This window comes from Vipera ursinii (genome assembly GCF_947247035.1).
Source record: "Vipera ursinii genome assembly, chromosome: 3".
Classification (NCBI taxonomy): domain Eukaryota; kingdom Metazoa; phylum Chordata; class Lepidosauria; order Squamata; family Viperidae; genus Vipera; species Vipera ursinii.
The window spans coordinates 190,828,884-190,854,131 of record NC_139516.1 but is presented as its reverse complement, the minus strand read 5'-3'; the positions used below and the strand labels follow the sequence as shown (position 1 = coordinate 190,854,131).

The 25,248-nt window shown below is 37.3% G+C and overlaps 1 protein-coding gene across 3 annotated transcripts in view; it reads left to right on the top strand.

The window, feature by feature from the left end:
• RRM2B (ribonucleotide reductase regulatory TP53 inducible subunit M2B) overlaps positions 1-22,139 on the top strand; it is a 30,023-nt gene extending 7,884 nt beyond the window's left edge. The window contains exons 6-12 of one of the 3 annotated variants that reach the window (XM_083359813.1): positions 224-357; positions 1,180-1,284; positions 2,169-2,282; positions 3,500-3,625; positions 4,041-4,193; positions 9,781-9,891; positions 22,082-22,139. In XM_083359813.1, coding sequence (XP_083215939.1) covers positions 224-357; positions 1,180-1,284; positions 2,169-2,282; positions 3,500-3,625; positions 4,041-4,193; positions 9,781-9,795 — 647 coding nt within the window. In that variant the 3' untranslated portion in view covers positions 9,796-9,891; positions 22,082-22,139. Of the gene's footprint in view, positions 1-223; positions 358-1,179; positions 1,285-2,168; positions 2,283-3,499; positions 5,826-9,780; positions 9,892-22,081 lie in introns of those variants that run through there. The other 2 variants (XM_083359812.1, XM_083359814.1) reach the window with 2 other exon arrangements.
• Positions 22,140-25,248: the final 3,109 nt, after the last annotated feature.

Genomic DNA, 25,248 nt, shown 5'->3' with positions numbered 1-25,248 from the left:
ACAAGATATAGTAAATGCTCTTTCCTTGTTAGCGAGGTTGCACTTTAATTAAGATTTGGAAGGATTGTGGGTTTTGTCAGTGTTTCCCAGCTTTGGCACTCCAAATGCATTTACTTCACACCCTGGCTGAATAAAATAGGAGAAAACTCTTTTATTCTTTTCTACAATTTGAAGGTTGATTAATTGTCTGAGAAGTTAACAAATTTTGATTTCATTGAAACAGGTGAAAGAGTGGTTGCGTTTGCTGCTGTCGAAGGAATCTTCTTCTCTGGTGCTTTTGCAGCCATATTTTGGCTCAAGAAGAGAGGGTTAATGCCAGGCCTTACTTTCTCCAATGAACTTATTAGCAGAGATGAAGTAAGGTGTGGGGCAAAAATATTTAAGGTTAAATATGATGCTTTCAGAGAAGCAGGCTTACTTGTAGGCAGACTCTCTTATTTGTTGAGAGTTGCACAGTCTGCAAATGTTATTTACTATGGCTGGTTGCATAGTCACCCAGCTGTTTAGACTGGATTTGGCACTTTTATCCAGCTGTTGAGTCTTTCCCAAGGACCTGGGATAAGCAGATGCTTTTAATGATGTTAGAGAATGTTTGCAGGTTGTAAGCTGTTCCAAGTAAAGCTACCTTTTGCAATTGACTGATGGGGATTATTACTATTTTGGACATGAAGTTCATGATGATGTTTCATTCATCATTAAAATCTGGAAAAAAAATCACACATTGCTGGTAAACAAGAATATTTTGAATGCTATCATTTTTTGTAGTATAATATGTTGTAGTTTGAGAAAACACAATTCCCAATTCTACCAATATTTTTAGGATTGTATGTTTTCCCAGTCTCCAACATACTACTCTTGAATTTAAGATATTGAGTGGGTAATAAATATGACTTATGAAATAGAAATGGTATAAACTTTACTTACAATGATTAGGGTATGCAAAGCAAGTTTGTGAGTTAGGCAAGAGATGTCTGGAGACATCTCTATAGACAATTAATGCATATCTTATTTTAAGTTTTAAAACACATTTTAAATCATTGCTGTTAACATGCATTGTTAGTGGGTTATTTTAACTTTTAAAAAATAAGCTGCAAAGGCTTAAAGTAGTTCTTACATAAAAAATGTCTTCTGCTTTTTCAAAAAAAGTTCTTATGTTTCTGTCTTGTTTATTTCTTTAAGGGGCTCCACTGTGACTTTGCTTGTCTGATTTTTCAGTATTTAATGAATAAACCTTTGGAGGAAAGGGTGAAAGAGATCATTGCCAATGCGGTTGAAATTGAAAAGGTAAGGAGATCGGAGACCTTTGCCTGGACATAGTTGTGATCAACCTCAAAATAATTTATAAGACCACTTGGCCTATGATGAACTTTAATATGAGGTATTCAGTTGTTTTTTTCAGAATTTGCATAATGCACATCCTAGTGTGGCATTTGGATTGGGTTAACTCGGGTAGGCAACCTCGGCTCTTTTATGACTCATGGACTTCAACTCCCAGAATTCCTGAATCAGGAATTCTGGGAGTTGAAGTCCATGAGTCATAAAAGAGGTTGCCTACCCCTGGGTTAACTAATCCTGTAGGTTAAAATGTGGTGGACTAGTTGTGATTTAATGTGTTATGCAAACAACTGCTCTATCCAAGTTTTATAACCTTGTGATTTGCTGCTGTGATTGTTCAAAAAAGTATGGTATGAAGGTCAGGTCAGTTATTTGCTGAATGAAGCATAATTGGCTGAGCTCATACAATATCCTAAACCATGGGCATGGTTTATAAACCACAGTCAAATTGATTAATCTTTAAGGTAAATAATTACTGTATAAAGTTGCTCTTAAAAGCTTTGGTGGAGAAGAACTCTCTCTCCCTTTCTTCTCTCCCCCCCCCCAATATCCCACCAAAGCCTTAGGAGCAGCTCCAAGATTCTAAAAGCTGCCACAAATCAATTTTTTAAATATATATATAGGTTTCATGGGGTAGCCCCTTGCTGGAAAACTATTCAAAATGGCCAAAAGAAAATATGGGACTTTGTGGAATTGGAACTCAGATCTCACTGGTCCTTATTCAATGTGAACAACTACATCACAGTGACTCAGTCTTCCAGAATTATGGTGAACTGAGAAATTATTCCTGGAAAATACTCTGAAATAATTTCATATTTTTTTTTACTATGCAGGAGTTCTTGACCGAGGCCTTACCTGTGGGGTTGATTGGAATGAATTGTACTCTGATGAAACAGTATATTGAATTTGTGGCTGATAGGCTGCTCCTGGAACTGGGTTTCCCTAAGGTAAAGTAATTTAGGAAAATATTTGCGTGGAGCTTTGGCCTGTGAAGAGAACTTTGCCTAAATCTATGTCAAGGTAGTGTCTGACCTCTTGATTTGTAAGGATTATGGTATTTGTTCTGTATTTGTGTATGGGTAGCATGTGTATCTGTAGGTAAAGCCAGTGGCTTTTCTTTTATGATCATATTTTCTTGCAGTTCACTTATAAGCTTAATGCCAAGTTTAAAATATTTACACTCCAATTTTCCACACATGGAAAAACCGGACTTCACAGTAGCCTATATCAAGTTTGGAATCTTAAGGTATCTGAGATACAGCTTGGAATCCCAGCCACCATGGCTTTTCATGGGAATTCTGAGAATTGAAGGGTAAACTGAAAGGTATCTTTTATTGAAAAGGCTGGCGTAAGTAATTAAAAATAGTTTTATCAAGGTAGGGAAATAGTCCAAAGCACAGCTTTTGGAGTTCAGTCCAGTGTCTTTCCATTCATGGCCAGAACAGGCATCTGGTTTATCCTTTGTACTGTAATGAAGGAACGTATTGCATCTCCATATGTGGTGGCTCCCAGCAAATTTGGATCTATTCTGTTCAGTTTTGGGAGAAATAACCTACTGATCAGCAGATAAACAAGCTGTAGCCCCCAATGCTTAGAGATAAATGTGCACAAAAATATACACATATTTGTGCATTTGAAGAGATTGTGAATTTTCTTGTGTTGTTTAAAAGTGCAAACTGATATGGAATGTGATAGAACAGGTGATGTTTGAAAAAAAGATGTGAACATATAGAGGGCAAAGTAAAAAGATCTGTCAATCATTACAAAATTGAAGGCTTTTAGAAAACTTGAAATATCTTGGTTTTCTCCTGGTCATCCTTATCAGTGCTCCAACACTGGAAGTTTTTAATAAGAGACTGGACAGCCATTTGTCTGAAATGGTATAGGGTTTCCTGCCTGAGCAGGGGGTTGGACTAGATTACCTCCAAGGTCCCTTCCAACTTTATTATTATTGTTGTTGTTATTGTTGTTGTTGTTGTTGTTGTTATTATTATTATTATTATTATTATTATTATTATTATTATTATTATTATTCAAAGAGGAAGAAACCAGATTGGGGTAGGGTGGTAAATTGAAATGCTCTGTAGCAATCACCAAAGATTAATTTGTCCTTGCAGTGCCTCATTCAGTTCTTATGTTTTAATAATAACTTTGGTTTTCTCAGATCTTTCAAGCAGAAAACCCTTTTGACTTCATGGAAAACATTTCCCTGGAAGGAAAAACCAATTTCTTTGAGAGGAGAGTTTCAGAATATCAACATTTTGCAGTTATGTCCCAAGCAAATAATAAGGTATTTACTTTAGATGCTGACTTCTGACGCTGCCGACTTGGAAGATTCACAAAGCCAAACTTCACCATCAATGACCACAAGAAACTTCTTGCAATCCAAGTAGGGTATTCTTGGAATATTTTATTCACTATTGATGATTGATAGAAAAGTTTCTACAAATAGGTTACAGGTTGTGCGCATGTATTCACTCTTTAACAATTCATTCTGTAACATCATGCAGCTTTTCTAAAACTATATTGTGGCATTTAGGACAAAGTTTGACAGCTGATCATTTTGATAAAATCCAATCCCATCATTAGAGTGGAAAGCTTTTATGATGATGAGAATGACTGTGCTATAACATTCCTTCCTACCTCAGTACTTGAACTGATCTGAGATGAAAGACAGATGAAAGAAATATTCCTTTGTCTTAAAGGAATATTCCAGCATAAAGTCTTGGTTAATGCTTGGATGGGAGACCATCAGAGAAGACTACAATCTACATTCGAAAAACATTGTAGGGGCAATGGAAAACCTCTTCTGCATTGTTTCAAGGACAGCAACGTGGACATGGACGTGTAATCAGCAGGTATTGAAATTGCCTCAGTGGAGATTTTGTTTTTATGCAAGAGAAAATTGTACTTGGGGAAAATGAAGATGACAGGAGCACTTTATAATCCTTTAAAAGCATCATTCATTTTAGTTAGTCAAATCAGCACAAGGTCTGAAGTAATGTGTTTTGGAGGGATTTTTTTCATTTGGCCCCAAAACTTCATTTTGACTTTAAACTTGATTGCAGCGACCCACATGACATAGAACTGATCACCTTACACAAAGGTTTGGCTTATTTGGCATGATGAACCAAGATAGCTTGTTCTTGATATGCAAACATAGCTATTTTCATAACAAATTAGTGCTTAAAGTAGTGTGTGAACAGTATCTGTGTTTATATGACATACTGATCCAAAAACTATCCAGGGCGTTTTAAGTTAGTGTTTTGCCTGAACCCAGACTTTATAATTAGTTTTTGGTGTGTCATGCAGACTTAGAAAGTTGGGGTAATTGAATAATTTATACATAATGATATCATATGAACTTAGCTTCATTGCATGTAGTGGGATAAGATTTAAGCTTCCCCTTATTTAGCATATGAGCAATGAAAAACAGATATCTTGACTACAAAAGTATATTTTAAAAATACAAAAATATAGAGGTAATTGACAAAACCGAAGCTTCCTTTGTGAAACATCATAGCTAATGTTTAAGTGGGAAAACCAGTCTTGTCAAACCTTCTGTATGAGCATCCAGTAAAGGGGTTGGGTAGGGCAGAGGCAGGGATAATTTAACAATCCTCAGGATATCATTGTTTTTTCTTCTGGAAGTTGCACTAGTACAGGGGTAGGCAACCTCGGCTCTTTTATGACTCATGGACTTCAACTCCCAGAATTCCTGAGTCAGCTAGTACCTTCCAGATAGCTTGGACTTTCAGCTCCCATTATCTTTGCGTTAGGAGACAGTTTTATTCATCACTGTTCCAGTCCGAATAGAGGCACAATTTAAGGATGAAATATATCACAGGGATGAAATAAATCACACCCTAATATTGTCAAGAATTGATGAAGCTTTGACACATTGTGCTAAGCCATTGCAAGGTTTGTGATGTGTGATCAGTTAAATGTGGGTTACAGATTAGAAATTGGGTGTATTGTTTGAACCCCCATAGCTTTAAAGGTGAAATAGTTGCAAAATTGCTTTTTCAGGAACTGTAATAAGAAAAAGCAATGTTAGAAAGTCAGTGGCTGATGAACTCAGCAAGTTTTACCTTAGAGTAAATATGTCAATAATTGTACTATCAGTGTGAGTTCTTAAAGATCTGAAGCTTATAAAGCTTTCCCTTTTTTATCCGTGGAAATTTGGTCTTGAATTCAGCCTTAGTTAAGGAAACAGGCCTTCTGATCCACTTCAGGGAAGTAAATGAGATATTTTGTTGGATGTATTTTAAAGCTTTTTCAAATATTCCTGTTTCATGTATAAGATTCTGATTTAGTCATTTTATTAATGACATAAAACTTGCATTAAGTCTTGTAAAATCTTTTTAATTCAGTTTAATTTATTTTTTCACCAGTACAATGTCATAAATATAAACTAGAATGGACAATGTAAAGAATACTTCATAGTTTGTCACTCATACGTTTTGAGGAAAAAATACGAAGTGATTTAAATAAAAATCATGAGAACAAACTCTGTGGTTTTCCTTTTGTGAATTTTCTGTTTGGATCCATTGAGGATAACTTACCACAATTTACACAAAGCTCTTATCCAGAGTCAAAGGCTGGTTGTGGAAACATATGCTCTGAACCCAAATTCAATCCCTAAGATGCCAGAGACAGTAGAAGTTAGGGATATGAAAAATGTTTCAGATTCATGTTGACCTTTACCATGTTCTTTTTCAAGTTTGCAAGAATGAAACAGCTGTTTTGTGTCAGAGGGCTGGTTTAATCATTTTGGAAGTATTCCAGGATTTTGAATATGGAACAGCTGTTGACATACAAAATACTTCCAAAGTGATTGAGAGAGTCCAAGTGGTGCCCAGAATAGCTGTTTTGCACTCAAAATGGGCAATTTGAACATGCATGTGAAATTATTTGCACACCCTATTAACCCTGAGGTAGAAATTAGCCAACCATATTTTTTTTTGCCAAGCAACCAGGTTAATTCAGTAAGCATGCTAAAGTTCACACAATGTTATAAACACAGTCTTAACTATATTGCCTAAGTTTAACTAGTCTCAACCCCAAAATATAGTTGGTTAGTTCCTGCAGCGTATGTGTTAAAAACAGTGCAGGGTCAAATACAGTGATAGCATACTGTACAACCTTTTAAGTGAGGTCACAAATTGTCTGATCTGCCGTCTGACAGGAAAACTAACTACTTTATTAATGCTTTCCTAGAAACTAACTGTTTGAACCTTGCAGGGAATGTTAATTCCAGAAAGCAGAAGTAGCGAAGTCCTACAAGATGGCGGGTTGTGGACAGGACCCAGAACACCCCTGTCCTACCAATTCTTACCAGATTGGTAGAAATGGTTGGAGAAGGATGTTCAAGAGGAAACCATGCCCTGAACCACAAAGGGGCGCCTGAAAACCAACTGGTACCCAATGTAGTTTGTGAAGTAGAATTTCTTCTCCATTTCCTTCAGTACAAATCTGATCTCAAAACCATTATTTATACAATTAGAAAAGTTTAGAAACTTAAAATGGAGGGAAAGGCAAGAAAAATAAAACTTCATAACATTCTCATTGGAATGGCTAGGACTGCTAGGTGGTCTTCAACAGGTGCTTTAAAGTTACCAGGTACCTTTCTAAAGTCAGGACAGAGACCCAGATTTCTGACACTGCTACACAGAAAGTTCATTTGTAGGGTGGCTGGAAGTTGACAGTATTTCGTGGGATGCATCAAAAGAGTTAGTCTAACCATTGACTAGATGTATTACAATGAACACAATTTGTCACAGACATCTAAATCTGGAGACCCAGATAATGTGTAAAAAGATATGATGCCTTTTCCTACGAGGTTAGGAGGCAGTAGTGCTAGGAGTAAAAAGAGAAACCATTGCAAGTAAAATAGGTTAAATGCTGTAGGGGCTTCAGTTTCACTAGATCATTCCCCGTTTTGCTAGTTTCTAGTTTCTCTTTAGACCAGGGTTTCCATATTTTGGCAACTTTTAAGATGTGTGTGGATTTCAATTCCAAGAATCCTTACCCAGCACCCTGACTAAGGAATTCTGGGAGTTGAAGTTCACACATCTTAAAATTGCTGAGGTTGAGAAACACTTGCTTTAAACAACCAAAGGAACACACAATTTCTACACAATCTGTAATAGCACACAGATAACATTCTCCAAACCTTGATTCTGAATTTGGCTAAAACAAACTAATGTCCCAAGGTTAAATCAACAAGCTTGGTTTTAGCAGTTGGGATATTTCAGTAATACCCAGTAGGTGGCAGTACAGTAAAGCCTATCATACTCGCTTTTTTATAAGAGTGAAGGGCCTGTGGCACCCAATCAAATCTCACATTTTTGTGGTAATTTTGTGTTTCTTGCTTTGGGCAGCTTTTAGCTTTAGATCATTTTCTATGATCTTGATTTTATCCAGAGATTTACCGGTAATAAATCAAACCTGAACGCTTCTGCCTTCTCCAGTTAGAAGAGCCTGGCAATCAGCCTTCTCTCTAAATGCGCAGCTGGTGCAAGGAAAATGTTATTAAATTCTAGTTTGTCCACTAGAGATTGAAACAAGGATTAGAATAACTGGTTGATTTCCCTTTGAAAAGTTGACTTGAGTTAAAAGAGCAACCTGTTCCCAACAGGTTCTATTTTTTTTATAAGAAAGCATACTCCCAAGAATGTTTCAGAATAGTTTCTCTTTCTTTTGAAAATTAAAAATGACTGTGGAACTTGATACCTTTCCTGCAGCTGTTCCTTTATATGTTCTGTACAGAAGCAGCTATCATTTCCTTTTCTTATATTTGGCTCCTAGTTTTCCCATTTTTTTTTCTAGTTAGACAGGGTTTGAATTGTATTCTTTCCAAATGTTTCCCAAAAATCTTGGAAGGTCTCAAGCTTCAGGTTGCTCTTGTTTTATGGAGGTATTGTACTGACTGGATCTCCAAACTCGACATTAAACTCTGAAATGTTATTTCTGTTTTCCTCTTAGGTTTTATAATTGCTTCTTTTTTTAAAAAAAATTGTTTTAACTGTTCTAACTTGTAAATATGAAGTGCTTTTAATTCTGTGTGTGACCAGCCATACGCTAAATAAATAATGTACGGCGTATAATACAGTATAATGACCCTGCTAGAAACATCTAAGTTCTTCTCTGGGACAACAACTTCTGAACTACATCCTGAAGAATCAGGTCTCTAAAAGCCATTATTCTAATCTCAGATCTTCAGGTAACCTAGGAATCCATGCTTGATTCAGAGGATGAAATGAAGAGCACCAATTAGCCACAGAAAGTACAGAGCTGGTGAAATTTCAGACCCACTGGAGAAGTTTGTGGTTGAGATTCAGATCTTCTGATGACCTATTGTGAGATAGGAGCCTCTTCAGTAGACTAGCGAAGACTCTGGCGAAACCCTGTCCCTCCGTTCTATGTGTCAACCGAAAATGAGTAGGAAAAATGGCTGCAGTCATGCTCATTTTTAGAGTTGACAGAGGGATTGTCTTGAGGGTATGCAGCTGGTACCTAGGGGTGTGGTTCTGGAGTCTGTGGCTTCAAAATCTTCAGTTTTTAGCACTCAGTAATGGATTAACATTTCTTTTAGATAATGGTTATAAGATTCCTGGTTGAGAGTTGTTTTTTCTATTTTTGTTAACGCTTTTTTGTGCATCCCTGGCTTGTCTTGGACCATGCTTCCAGTTGATCATGTACACTGAATATGCACAGCTATTCAGCTAAAATACACTGACTAAATTGTAGATCAGTGGTGCTTTGAATTTGTCACTGAGAACTAGAAAATTGGGTTGAATTCAGTTAGCCATAAGTTAATGTGCCACATTGACCTAAGTTATAGGAAAGTTATGGGAATCTACATGGATGGAGTAGAGATAGGGTCCCACATAATCTGGAAAGGGCTGCTGTGTTCAAGGTTAGGGATTGCCAGTTTTTTAAATGCAGACTCACACTTCTAATCTAAAGGATGCACAACACACCATTTCTATATCTATTTCCTTTTTCTTAGCATATAAATTTTAGTCCACTGGAAAAGCAAATTTGATTTATCCAGGGAATCGTGTGACTGAACTTGATTTTTCTATGTTTTTTGCAGTAGTCAAGCAAACATCAGTCATTAAGGAAATCATTTTTCCCCAATGAGCACTTTTTCCATAGCAAAGACATAGCAAATCACAGTCACATGACTATGGGATGCTGCAAATGGTCAAAATGGTGAGCTGCTGTGTGTGTAGCCATCATAACTTTGAAAATGGGTTGTAAATAGCTTTTGAAGTGTGGGGGAGAGGTGTCTATCATAATTTTAAAGGTTGTTAAGATTCCAGTCATAAGTTGAGAACTACTTGTGTTGCATCTATCCTGGCCTGTTTTAGATTCAGAAGTTAAGTGGACTTGGTCATCACGATGAAAGACCAATCTGTAATTAATTATCTTTTCCAGGACTGCATAGCATGACAATCTTGTGCTCCTGCGAAAATACATTTTTTATGAGCCAAGACTGTTCACAGCCACTCAGCTGTAGCCTTTCCACAAGAAGAAAATGATACTCAGGTATTTAAAATACTTTTAAAATATTCCAGATATCAGTGCCCCTTTCTTCTAGAACTGATGTGTGCATCTTTAATGAATCATAAAGAACTGTTTGTACACTGTGCTACACTAACGGCAAAACACATCTAAATGCAAAGTAGGTGTTTCTGCCAATGGTGTGTCTTATGATGTTTTCTTTTGGGGTCCAGATGCAAATTAGAATGTCTCCTAGCTTTTTCAATCATGTTGGATCTGTATACATGAAAACTAAATATGTACCATATACAATAAAACTTTTGTATTAGCATATAAATGCTTTCTAACTAAAGTAATGTATTCTGCCCATCTTCAAAATGCCTAATTTTTCCTATTGGCCCTGGGCAATGGACATGGGCAACTTTTTCCCCCCAAGCCTTATTGTTTTCTTGGAATCACTGTTTGGGAGCTCCATGCCAATTGGTGAGTGGGCTGTAAGCATCAAAGTCTTGCTCATTTCTTGTTTGGATTACTGCAACGTGCTCTACATGGAGCTACCCTTGAAGAGCAGGCAGAAGCTATAATTGCTATAGAACAAGATGACATGGACAGTTCTGGAAGCCCAGAGAGTGGCACTTGTAACACTTCTGTTGCACAAGCTGCACTAGCTACTGCACATAATTTGCTTCTGGGTCCAAATCATGATGTTGGTTACCACCTTTGAAGCTCTTTATGATATGGGTCCAGGATTAGGGTTAATGATTAATCAAGATAAATCATTGCAGATTTTGTCACCCTCTTTCCAAGTGCACATATTATAGCAAAATTAAATTAAATGGTTAAAGAGGATTGAGATTGGAAGGCAGAGGCAGAGTTTAGGTTCAGCATCTAATCATGGGTGGGGATGAGAAAAGTCAGTAAATCTGCCTCCCCCCAGTTTTTTGGACAATTTCAGTTTTGCTAAGTTGTAGTTTTGTGTCTCTTAAAAATGAGAAGTATTTTTTACATATATACATTCTCCCTATGTGTATTTTTTTTTGCTAATATTCCTATTTGGCATATAGCTTTCCTAATATATATTTTTCCTGCACCATGGAGTATTTACATTCATATAGAAACCTAACCACTCCACTCTTGAGTTGGAGGAAGCCACAGTCTTTGATTTCTGGATCTGAAAATTAGAGGGATGTTCTTTGTCTCTTGGGTCAGCTCTGCCCATCTGTCATTGGATGGCTCTTTAACCAGTTGATTATTTCATGAACGTATATGAGTAAGACTGTTGGCAAAGGCATGTAATGACACATTGAAGATTAGCTGACATAAACATAGGAGAACAGGCCAAGGGTATACCCTAGTTGGCTTAGTTGTTCAGTCATTTGGTCTTGCAATCTAATAATAAATCATAATTTTGAGAAGAAGCAGGCTGATTAGCAACAGGAACATCTAATAAACATCACATTGCTGCCTTGCCCAGATTTAAGGCTGTGTGGGTTTTTTGGCAGGGAGAGGGAGAAAAGACTTTTAGAGATATTTATATATAATTCTTGACCTTATATGCTGTTACAGTTGTTATTGACCCTAAGTAGCATACATACCCAACACCCATAAATATGGTTTAAAAATAATAGATCATAACAAATTACAAGCACCCACATTGTACCCAAGAACAATTAGAATTGCATTCAACACAATGTCCTATCACAAAAGAGACGAGTTTCATGTCACATCCATCCTGTCAGGGGAAAATAAACAGAATCATTTGTACATCAGTAGTTGTATTGATGGATGAGATGACCAGGTGGAGTCCGAGGTTGTGGTCAATTACATCATCAGTTACATCCCCACAAGAGACCTAAGTACACACACACACAAACACAGACACACACACACACACACGAATTCCATTGACCTTTATCCAATGCCAATTTGGCCTGACTGTTGGTAGATCAGATTATTGTGTATAGGTAGCATGAAATAATCTTTTTTAGTGCTTTGAACTCTACTCCTGTTCCTGGTTTCTTGTGCCTGACAATTGCTAGTCAATTACATTACAAGAATCTTAACAGACTGACTGCATTCCTTAGGAAATGGCAATATAAGGCTTCAAGGATTCTGGAGGAGTCCTGGTCTGTGCCAATTACCGAAGTGCAAAGACTCTAAGCTCAGCCCCCCCCCCCCTTTGACTCCTACTTCTAGTTGAGCTGGAGATTCCACCACAGCTGGGCTTTGAGTACTTGCCTCCATCCCAACAGAATTGGTGCTAATTAAGTGCAACTCCAAAGAAAGGGGGCAGCAAATGAGAAGTGGTTGAAATATATGTATCAGTCCGTGTTGCAGTCCCTGACTTGTTCTCTTTTATGCAAACATTTCACTGGCTTCAGGATATGATGAAATGGTCTGTTAAACTGCAGTTCAATGACTGATTTTTACATACGTATGTTGTGCTTGATAATAGACCACCACATTCCTAATTTATTTTTTTGACTCTGTATTAAGATGAATTGGATCAGGTCAACTCAGACATTGATCAAATTTTTATGTACTGGAAAATGTTCATAAGATACATCATTGTTAGTTACTGCTTTGGCTTATCTGCCAGCAGCATCTTCACAAAGGAAACACAAATGTAAGTAAATTAAGTGCAGTGAAATGCATCATTTTGAAATGAGTGCTATACACAATTATTTCTATTTGAATTGTTCAGCCAACAATAAATCCTTCTCCCAGGCTGAGTTCTTGCATTTATGTCACTGTAATTTTGTTCTCTGCATTGGTTATTATGGCATTTTATCTGCTTATTGGAGATTTTTGAAGGCAGTATAAACAACTAATCTTAACTTTAACCTGAAGAAGAAGGTGAAATACTTACAGGCTTTTGTCACCTTTTCATACTATCCTTAAGAGATGGGAAATATAAACACTTATTCCTGAAGATGGTTTGGTAGCTCATTTTATCAATATTTGGGAGAGTGGGCTAGTGATATTTTTAGGTGAGACAGATATCTGTAATAGCTATCACCTCAGAATTGAATGATGACAGTAACCCAGGAACTCAGACCATTGACCCTCTGCCAAAAATAAACCACTTTTTTTTCTAGCAGACAACATCTGGAGAAGGTTAGATGTCATATCTGGGCAATAACTTAGGAACCTAGATATGTGTTGCTAGGAATATTTTTTATAGGAAACATTGCTCCTTTCCCTTTAGCAGAAACTACTAAGGGAGATTATGTTATCTTTATCTTATTAGAAGTAGGGGATGCAGGCTAAAAGATCCCAGATGAGAGTGATTTATAGCACAGTCCACAACACTTGCTCACCTTTTACCCACCTATTGGTACCAGCAGTTCTTTCTAACCAATGATATCTTATACGTTCAAAAGAAAAAAAAGGGACCCATACAACTTTCTGGTTCTCAACAATATGGCCACAGTTGACCAACCTCAACTTGGAAGCTAAGCAGGGTTAGGCTTGGGTGGTACTTGGAGAAACTGCAAAGAGAAAATAGGTCTGTAATTTAGATTAGGAAATTGAAAAGCATCCTGACAGCAAGCAAGGAGGAATCTCTCCCTTACTATTGTCAAGAAATTGTCTGGGCAAGTCCATGAATTCTCAAGAAGCTCAGCTCAACTGCAGGAGATTTGACCTTTAAGCAGACAGAAAGGCATGCAATTAATAATGTAGACTTGAAAGATTTAGCGAATCTATATTATGGGTTGATACTGCCCATTATGAACAAGTTGGCAGATGCAGTATGACATCTTTAATCAAAGATGTATTTTGATTAAAAACAAGTCATTGTGTTTAGTTTTGAGTTAACATATTTAATGAACTCAGTATATTTGGGCATCACTCCGTCTGAAACTAGCCATGGTTTAAGGCTTAGTATGGTGTATGACTCTGAACAGTCTTTTAGTCAACAAATTCTGAAAATTTTCAACCAGTGTTTCAATTCAAGCAATTCAAATTCTGGGAACTACTAGTTGGACATATGTAATGGTTACCATGTAGCACTACATGGTAACCACTACATATTGAAGAAGGGGAAAACTCATTTTTAGATCACCATATGCATGAAAAACAAGCAAATACATCATTTTTTTTGTCCAAGACAAGAAGACAAGATGTCATGGCTTATGTTTATTGAGGGTAATGGCTTGACATCTTGCTTTTGCTCCATTCTCAGTGAATGTTTGCAACTAAATGAGGTCAGCTGTTAATAAGCACTAAAGTTATTAAAAGGGAAAGTGGCATTTTCAAGCTCTTCATTAATGCATTGCAGGAAGTTGGAGATGTTACATTTCCACAGTAATCGTAGAAATGCATAAAGCATTTTGTTGCTTGCATAGATTTGCACCCCCACAACTGTTGAGTTTTCTTCAGTCCAAATCAATACAGAATTTTCTATAGCACTTCAACCTACACGTTATTCAGATTTACACTTGACACTGGTGACAAGATGATACTGTATGTAATTCATTGCTATCAGCCCACCAGGATGGCAAGTGTGCTTACATAAGGCATCACTTAGAACTCTTCATTGCTAAAACAGTTGCTTGCCTTTGTTAATTCCAACTACCCTACCCGCCCCCTCCTGCCCAAACATACCGTACCATATAGGTATCCTAGACTTACAACCATTTGTTTAGTGACCATTCAAAATTACAACAGCTGAAAATTGCAACTGAAAAAAAGTGATTTACAACTGGTCTTTGCACTTATGATAGTTGCAGCATTCCTAGAGCTATGCGATCAGTTTTCAGGTGCTTGACAACCAGTATGTATTTACAATGTTCACAGTGTCCTGGGGCCATATGATTGCCATTTGCGACCTTCCCAGCCAGCATCTGATAATCAATGTCAGTGGGGGAAGCCAGATTTCCTGAACAACCATATGATACACTTAACAGCTGCAGTGATGCACTTAGCCGTGGCAAAAAAAAAAAAGGTTATAAAGTCATCTATGACTTACCTAACAACTTCCTTGCAAGCCCTGTGCTTAATTTCTGTAGTATGAGAAGTCCAGGGGAGGCTGCATTTCCTGCATTTCAAAGGGGAGTCCAATAGAAGCTACCCATTGGCCAAAAAAGGAACAAATGTAATGAGCTGACTTCACTATTTTGGCTGGAGAAAACACTTGTCAGCTGACCTGGAACTGTTGAGACAAAGGCCACATTTGTTGCTTTGCAGCCTGGTGTCTATGTATATTTCACCTGCTGCTCACCAGCCTCTTTGCACCTTGTATTTATTGTTTTAATTCATTTCCTATTTTTCTAGTATTAAAATTTGGCATGCTGCAATGCCAAGCAAAAGCTAAATCTCTCACATCTTCCTTGTATCCACGAATGCTTCTCAGGCTCACTAAGAAAACCAAGTTCCAAGTTCTTGGACTCAAATTTCAGCAGAGGTTAGGCAGACACACGACACAACATGGCTGGGGGAAAAAATCTATATTATGGACTAGGAGGAAGTCACTTTAAGCAGTTACAGCTCTCTGCAGTTAAAATCTGGAGTTTCTTTTTCTGCTTTTCCACGGCATAATGGACATCTAATTTTCTGCTTCTGAAAGTTGGTAGTAGGAGGCAGAGGCAGCTAACCAGCTTTCTTGTTCTGGGAAACTGTAGCTTTCAATGTGGGTCCCACAGTTTCAGCCCCTGTTTGAAAATGAGCCAGAAAAGCAGAAAGGAAAGCTGAGCTGCATGAGGGCATCTTAGTAGATTGCTGCATGTCAGGAGCAAGCTCACTGTTCAAATACCCAAAGTCATAAAGCACTGCTAACAAATCCCAATACCAAGATTCTTAGAACACACTACTAAACTGTATTTTAGCATTAAGTGATTTTGTGGATTCAGCTATTGTATGAGTTTCGTCTGAGCTGGAGAGGTCATGAATTCATGAAGAAGGTGGCCACATGCTATTTCCTGAGAGCAGAGGGAACATCAAGGACATCAGGGCAATGCTTTCTTCTTGCTCTGCCAGAGGTCATCACAGAAGCATCAAGTTGAATATTCAGTGGAAGAAAGCTACAGCTCTCATTTTGCAGGATCTGGTATGGCTGGACTTAAATATCACACTGGCACATGATTTATTCTATGGCTTATACAGTGATGGAGTTCATCCAGTGTGTGAAGCTAGAAATTATAGATTATCCACCATTAGGCTCAGAAAGCACATTAAATCAAAACTCAAAGGCTTCGTGTGATATGTGAAATTGAATACTGAACTTTAGTACTACCTGAAGTACTTCTAAGTGCCATGTGTGAAATTTGTCATGTAAGTAGAATGATGTGTTGTAAAACATTTATATAGTATGATACAATGAGGGTTTAGCACAATATGTGAACTTAATATGTCTGCATGTAGTTGATACAAACCTATAGAACAATCAATGTATTCATCCAGCTAAACTGTTAAGTATGATCTGCACTGCTGATATGGAATGAAGTCCATTGATGCATTGACTCGTCCAATGAAACTGAATGCAAGAATGGAATAACTAATGTTTTGGCATGGATGTTGGATGTTTGGAAATCCAGGAATAATGAAGAGATGTCATATTTTTGAGATCAGTTCAGGTTATAGCTATATATCATATTGCTAGCCAATGGCATTTAAAATATTTATCAGTTAAAAAGTATAAAAGGTAAAGGTAAAGGTTCCCCCGCACATGCGTGCTAGTCGTTTCCAACTCTAGGGGCCGGTGCTCATCTCTGTTTCAAAGCCGAAGAGCCAGCGCTTGTCCGAGGACGTCTCCGTGGTCATGTGGCCGGCATGACTAGACACCAAAGGCGCACGGAACGCTGTTACCTTCCCACCGTAGTGGTCCCTATTTTTCTACTTGCATTTTTACGTGCTTGCGAACTGCTAGGTTGGCAGAAGCTGGGACGAGTAACAGGCGCTCACTCTGTTACGTGGCACTCGGGATTCGACCCGCCAAACTGCCGACCTTCTGATCGACAAGCTCAGCGTCCTAACCCACTGAGCCACCGCGTCCCTCTTAAAAAGTATAGCTGGTCCTAAATGTACGACCACAATGAAGCCCAAATTTTTTGTTACTAAGTGAGACAGTTAAGTGAATTTTGCCCCATTTTACCACCTTTCTTGACATAGTTAAGTGAATCACTGTACTTGTTAAATTATCAACGGTTTGATGGAATGGGATGGAATGAGTCACTTGACAGGCATCTGAATTTTGATCATGTGACCATGGGATTCTGCTACTGCCATAATTGTGAAAAAAGGTCATAAGTCACTTTTTCTGTGCCTTCTAACGGTCACTAAGAGAATGTTGTAAGTCAAGGACTATCTGTACTCTGTGAAATAATGAAACCTGCACTAATTTTGGTGGGAGGAGGGGACACAAAATATAAATTAAATGTGTAAGATAAATCTAATTAAAGTGCCATGGACTGGTGGAATGTTTTGGTAGGGAAAGAGGAAAAACACTTTAAGTGGCAGAAGTGAGCTTACAGTATAGCTGGACTAGAAATTTAATGAAGGATCTGATTCATTAAGAGTCTCCTCAGCCATTTCAAAGTAAGCCAAAGAACCCAATTAACTTGAGGCAAGTAAGTAGTGTAAAGATTCTCTGAGATAAAAATAGCATCACAACTTTTTGTTCTTTTAAACATCTGCCATTTAGGAGAAAGCATCTTGGAATAGTTGGATATTTTCAGATTCCTGAATCTTCCCTGGAGACTGTTTTCTCCATGAATCTAATGATTCAGCTGTCAGGTTCCTACAGTCCATCTTCAAATATGGAAAATTGTTCAGCTGGTTGCTATACTTAATTTTTAATTCAATTTTCCCAATTGCCCTTGGGACATTATACATTTCTATCTGCCATTATTTTACCCACCAAACAGCCCAGTCACATAGATTAATGTGAGAGATAATGCCTGGATTATATTTACTAATTGTGGATCTTGCTAGCTGAATCCTAATCAACCATAATATTGCATTGGGTGGCCATGACAGTTCAATGTTTGAACAGGATTGGGGAACTTGTTGTCATCCAGATATTTTAGGAACATAACTCCAATTAACTTAACATAGTGAATGAGTGATGGAATCACAGTCTAGTTAAACTCACAGAGCCACAAATTTCTCAGTTCTGGACATAAAGAGCAAAATAGTTCAAATTTGGGTTATCACACTTGCCAGTCCACATGGTTAGCTGGATATTCCCAATGATTAGATTCATACACAATGATAAGCCAAAAGCATATGGAATCCAGCCATCAAGAGGAAGGGGTAAGAAACTTCAGGGTCAAACCGTGCCTTAAACTTTATAGTGGCTCCTAAAAAAAGAAAACTTGGGAAAAAATCATTGATTTTTAGGGGAAAGAAAAGGAATCAGCTTTGGGGAGCTGTTTCAGGTTCCTGAGGGAGCATCTGTTGCCCACCATGACTTAGCAAAATATGTCAGTTAGAAAAACCTTATACTGTAGTCAGCTTCTTCAACTCCATTATTAAGGAGTAGTAATCTTCCACAGCTCTCAGATGTTAACTAGGGAAGATGCCAATTGCATTATAAACCCTTCAGGAAACATGACTGTTCTGAGCAGAAAAAAAAGTTATGCCAGTTAAAATTATTCCTTGGGGTATGTTGGGCCATAAGCAAAAGATGAAGCATCAACATTTCTAGGTCAGTCAAGTAGTATAGAAAGATTTATTGTCAGTTCAAGTTGAGGGTTTTTTTGTGTGTGTAATGGCTTTAAAAAAATCTTACATTTAATTATTGATATAGTTAGTTTGATTGGAAATAACTGATTAGTCAGTGAAGTAGGGCAAGGGCTGAACCTTGGAATGATGGGGGAAGAAGTTACATTTTAAGTTACTGTGATTAGTAGTAAATCAACACATCTCTTTTATTAATTTAAATGAATATGAATAACAGATGCCTTTTAGCCTTAAGGACTAGCGATGGTGGAGCTGCTAAAAGACAAATTCCTTGGGGATGGAGAGAGCATTCACTTAGATTTCACACTTGGAGACAGGGCTCATTAGCTAGCAGAGAAAGTGCATCTGGAAAAGTCATTTGCAGATGCTCACTTGGAAATAATTTTAGTAGCACCAAATGAAGGCATTTCCTGTCTTCATCATACAGAATTTTCTCCTTGTCTGAAAGCTTATGAAACAGCTGGTTGAGGGTGAGGATGAGATCATGAATGGCTCCTGAAAGGACTGAAACTCAGTGCTATTCCTTATTTTCCTTATTCATTATATATATATATATATATATATATATATATATATATATATATATATATATATATATATATAGTGGGAAATAATCAAAAGATGTGCTAGTTTCAAAACCTGGGTGGCCCAACAGGTGTTTTTTTTTAAAGAAATGTAGCATCCTTACAGGTTGGCTCGCCGGCATAAAGTACAACTCCATCTCTCCATAGGGCTAATTTTGTCTTTTTAAGACTTTTTAATTATCTATACACTAGTCCTAGGGGTAGAAGAACTGCAACAACCACTTTCACCCTACTGGACAATGTATATAATTGTTGCATTGAAATGGGTGAAGCTGATGGGGTCTTTCCCATAAGACAGAGATTCTAACACGGTATAGGAATAAGATGCATACAATGCAGTACAGCAACTTCTGAGGATTCAGAGAATACAGTTCAGCCTGATGTTTTCAAATAAGATTCATATTTTCCAGAGTTGCCTCTAATATACTGTATGGTAAACAAGCGATACTTTATGAACAGTTTTGTAGCTCGGATTTATTGTACTTATTTTCCCCCCTCTTAATATACCGCACCTGCATTTGCAAAGGAACACACTCTTTCAGCCGCCAAATATATTGAAATGAATAAAAGACAATTAAGTAAATGTCATCATGTCTTTCAACAACTGGCTGAAAAAGAGAGCTTGGTTTTTTAAAATCTAAAATTCTTGTTGAATGGAAAACACTTTACAGGTTGTAGAAAGTTTTAAACAATGGGAACATGCACACATGCAGGTTGCATTATTAGTGATTTTGTGAGCCTGTCTAAAAATATGTTGATAGTTTGATATTATTACGTAACACATTTATATCTGTAATGATACGTGTACACCTACATGCCAGAACACTCATAGTAACAGGCACCATTTTTTTACTCTTACAATCTGTAATGGTTTGTAGGAATGGCCTTAGAGAAGCATTACAGGGTAGATAATGGTCTGATAAATGAAATTTGAGTCTGAAGGAGAAGAAGTGGTGAAAGCATCTCTGACGGGACTTTCCCTAGTTTTTTGGAGAGTAAAAATGAGGGGTAGGAGGGATATTTTCAAACTTGCAAGATTCTATTAATGTAATTTTAGAATAAAATTAAAGTTATGATTCCTGGGTGTGCTTCTTGACTGGACTCCCTCATAGATCTAACATCAATCTTGCCACTCTGAAAGCCATGCTGGCTGGGGAATTCTGGGAGTTGAAGTCTACAAATCTTAATGTTGCTAAGTGTGAAAAACACTGGTTCAGACTGAACATTCTCTAATCTACCAAACCGTGCTATAATATCCATCTTGGAGTCAGATACCTCAAATGAACACAGCACAAAATCATATGCTGGAATTACATCAGCCATTTTGCAACTACTTTTGTTTAATTTAAAGAGGGGAAAGATCGTGGGAGCTTGCAAGTCAATGGGGGAGATTACCTCTCAATGATTTTACAAGTACAGTTGTCCCTGTACTTTCCAAAAGTGCTGGGGTTGTAATCAGTGATCAGTGGCTGGGAATTCTGACCTTATATTTCAATGTTCCCCCAACTAAAGAAAACTGTGTTATCAAATCTCAACCTGCCTTCTGCCCTTTCTTTTAATGCATTTTAATGCATAGATGAATTCAGGTCAAAGGTATTTTCAGAGCTGTAGAGGGACATGAGAGAGACTAATATTAGAATTGCCTTAAGGATGGTGAAAGTATTTGAGATGGATTCTGGACCCATTTACAGTTAGAATATAAACTGTTGAAAAAGGAGCTATAGTGCAAAACAACAGTGAAGACAATTATTTTACAGTACTTTTGATCTTCTTGAGGAAAGCTATTTTTGGATATGCTGTGTTTTCAACAAGCCTGGAGTTGTTTGTTAATTGAACCCACCTCCATTTCCCTGACAGGAGATTACCATATTTGACAGACTGCTTATAATCAACGCCAGTTGAGTACTGGATGCTCTTGGCTGTTGCTAAGCAGCTACAGACATTCCACCATAAGGAAGTGGCTCTCTTGGCCAAGTGTTCATTTTATAGTGGATGGATTCTGAGAGTTCCTGCAGCTACATTTTGGCTTGTTTTAAGTTTCAAGCTTGTAGCTGTCCGCTTTGGATAAAAATGGTAAATGGGAAAGCTAATAAGACAGACGTAAGGAAGAGGCTTAAGTTGGATGAGTTTGCTGTGTGATGAAATAATTGTCAGGGTGGCACTGGGCATTAACAATGCTCTATGTTGCTAATGGGGTGGAGGTATTAGACTGAAGTATATTTGGAGGTGCTATCTGGAATGTTAGGCTTCATTATTAGCATTTTAAAAGGTGATACTAGCATTTTAACACAGTAGACCTCTTTTGTAACTTCAGGAAAACATTTTTTTTTCTTAGCCAAGGCCATTTCTTTGGGTCTGTAAGAACTTGTCTTTTCAGCACTAAACAACAGAGAGCATAGTCTGAAAGTCCTTGCAATACACTTGCAGGTTTTAAGAAAGATACAATCCGAGCTGGGAAAAAAAATAATGTAACCCATAAGTTTGCCACTGGTGGAATGTTATCTAGAATCAATGTTTTCTATTGTTTAAGTCTCGCATGTAACCAGCATCTTTTATTGTTTAATCACTTGCTTTTTGATGTATCACATATACAAGTGAATGTATCACTTGTCCCTGTGCCCTTAAAAAGACTTGACACTTTCCGACCCTTAATAGGTTTTGTTTTTTTTGCTTTGCCTGAATTACTTGGTGATTTGGATTTTCAGGTGGGGGAAAAACCCTTTGCAAAGATAAAAGTATTCCTCTCAAATTCAGGGGTCAAGTTCTTACCACCTCCATGTCAAACTCAAAGAGTGCCTGAGTTTTAAGGCAACAGAGGCTCCAAAATAAATTTGATGTTGCAAGAACAAGACTAGTCAGAAAAGACAGGAAATGACCATTTGTTAAAGCAAATAGAAAATGTTTTGACCTTGGTGAGGCAACTTGAAAACACGATGCATCTTAATATAAACCTTTCCCTCATATGCCAGAATGGAGTTCTGCTATTCCCAAGGCCAAATCCAGTTTCCTGAGTACCACAAGGAAAACAACAACAACAAAGAAATTGAATGAAAAGAATAATATCCATTAGCAGGACTTGCAGCTTGCAGATTGGAATGTCTGAACTATTTGAATTCAGGAGAGCTTTATTCACCAGTGAGGTAATTATGAAGTATTTATTTTCCAGTTGCCACAATTTATATACTAATTTCGTCTTGATATTTCAATGTTCCAATATCTCAGGGGCTACCACAAAGAAGAGGGAGTCAAGCTATTCTCCAAAGCACCTGAAAGCAGGACAAGAAGCAACGGATGGAAACTAGTCAAGGAGAGAAGCAACCTAGAACTAAGGAGAAACTTCCTGACAGTTAGAACAATTAACCAGTGGAACAACCTGCCTCCAGAGGTGGTGAATGCTCCAACACTGGAGGTTTTTAAGAAGAGACTGGACAGCCATTTGCCTGAAATGGTATAGGGTTTCCTGCCTGAGCAGGGGGTTGGACTAGATGACCTCCAAGGTCCCTTCCAACTTTATATTATTAATAATAATAATAATAATAATGTTTTAGCTAACCAGCCTCATGTCCTAAAAGGTGGTACAGGTTGGAAACCATGTTTTCAAGAATTTTTTTGCAGGAGACAATAAATGATGCTTATTGGTTTCCAATATATTGTGTAAGAGTTACAGTATGTATCTTCTTTCCCCTGTCTTAAAGATGGAAGTCAAATTGAAGTCAATATCTAGTTAATTCATGAAGATATTCATATTGCTTTCTGGGAACAATAGGAAGTGGTTAGTTTTTTGTTCCAGGAAATTCTTTTGATCTCTTAATCTGTGCCCCTATGATTTCTTAGTGCTTTCTTATCTAAAAACAAATAATAAATGACTCTTAGTTTTTCAAGATTAGCTCCTCCTTTTACTTATTCTCAAATGTTATAATAATAATGATAATAATAAAGTTGGAAGGGACCTTGGAGGTGATCTAGTCCAACCCCCTGCTCAGGCAGGAAACCCTATACCATTTCAGACAAATTGCTGTCCATTCTCTTCTTAAAAACTTCCAATGTTGGAGCATTCACAGCTTCTGGAGGCAGGTTGTTCCACTGATTAATTGTTCTAACTGTCAGGAAATTGCTCCTTATTTCTGGGTTGCTTCTCCTTTTGGTTAGTTTCCACCTGTTGCTTCTTGTCTTGCCTTCGGCTCTGTAAAAATGCAGATTTGATAGTCCCATTCAGAAAGACTGAGGCCCCATTCATGAGCAAATGCTACCTGCAGAAACCCATTCAAGCCAGGATTTTTTTTAAATCCTTTGCAGTAAAACTGATAGCTAACAATAGCAGAGAGATAGAACTAAAACCAACAAACCCTCACCTAAAAAAATCCAACACAGGACATAGCCATCAGCCCCAGCCCCAGGGAAGCAGGACATGAATGTTAGGACATAATAGGATTAACCCACCACCATCAGAATACTCAAAGGGCACACTGAACCTCAGGTCAAAGTTCATGCCACAGGAACAGGAACAACTCCAAATACAAAAGCCCAAGAAGGCATAAAAACCCACGACTCCCAGCATCATGTGGTCAGCCACCCCAGAAACATGCTGCTGTTACTTAAGTTTTGGGCAACTAAATAAACAAGAACCTTCTTTCTAAAGCAGTCTCCATTTTGTTTATTCCCAGCTTGTACTGGACCCTGATGAAGATTTTTCTTTCAACAATAAGTTTCTATCCATTGTTTCTTAATATGGATCTGATAGAATTTCGATTTCTAATTGGTGATGGAAAGTTAAACTTGATTAATTAAACAATGATTGACAAGCTAATATAGCAAGAAAACCTTAGCTAGATTGTAGTTTGCATGCGTGTTTAGACACAAGTTTTCTTGAAAAATTCCATGATGAAGCAGGAGGCAACCTCAATTACATTTGGAGCTTGTTATTCATAGATTTGGAAGCCATCATCATTGTATCATTGTATATAGCTTGTAAATATTCTACAATAAGATTGTGGTTATTTGGAAAATTTCCCTACTCCACGATGTTTGTTTTAAGGCTTGCTTTGATCAGACTAACATAAACTTCAATCCTTTTTAATTTTGTGCCCTCTTCCCTCAAGAATTTCATCAGACTATAGCTTTTCATCATTATTCTCAAAAACAGAGAGGTAATTTACTATAGACTTCACTTAGCTGCAAACAGGTTATGTTTGCCAAGTGATATCAAAGGCATATCTTTCTAAAATAGTTTTGCTGACAACATCTCCGCTGTTTTTCCCCCATGCTATAGAGGGCTTCCTTCAACTTTTAGCAAGCACCCAACATCTCTATGGCAACTATAGCATAGCAACCACTTATGAAGAGAAGGAATTCATTAGAAAAGGACTAATATGGTCCTTTCTAGTGATGAATGGCATCGATTCTTTTGCAGAATATGTACTGTCCAGTTTTTATCAGTCTTGGTCCACCTCGAGTCAACACAGTTCATGTTAGCCAACACACAGATTTGACCAAAAGCATTACTGTATCATTACTGTATAGTAGAAGGTGACATTCTCTTTCTCTAGATCATTTTGTCAGTGCTAAAGTTGTTTCCTGGGCTAACACTTAGCTTCTTCCTGATCAGTCCTTCTTCCTGATGTGCAAATCCTGAAGTTCCTTTTTACTTACATGAAATTAATAGACCATATTTTAAACAGTCTCACACTGATTTTGAATTTTTAAAAACTTATTTCATAAAGTCAGAAATCAATTACATAAATTTTCCAAATCTATGACAAACCCTAGGGTGGGTTTACACTATTATTATTATTATTATTATTATTATTATTATTATTATTATTATTATTATTATTATTCATTACACTGCTTCAAATCCTTTCAAACCATCCTAACTCTAACCACTTCCATATAGCACCTTATGTATTTCTAATTATTTTCTTTCAACTTCCCATTTCTCTCTTTTTGAGGACCTCATCAACTCCATTCAGCCTGACTTATTCCCTTCTTCCCAACCCATTCAGTTTTCCTTCATATATTTGTTTTGAAATTCATTTCTCATTCATTTTCTCTATATTACCAAAACCAGTATGAATAAGAATTCATTTCACATTGGTTTCTTTGTTTGCATTGAATCAACATTCATTTCGCAATCATT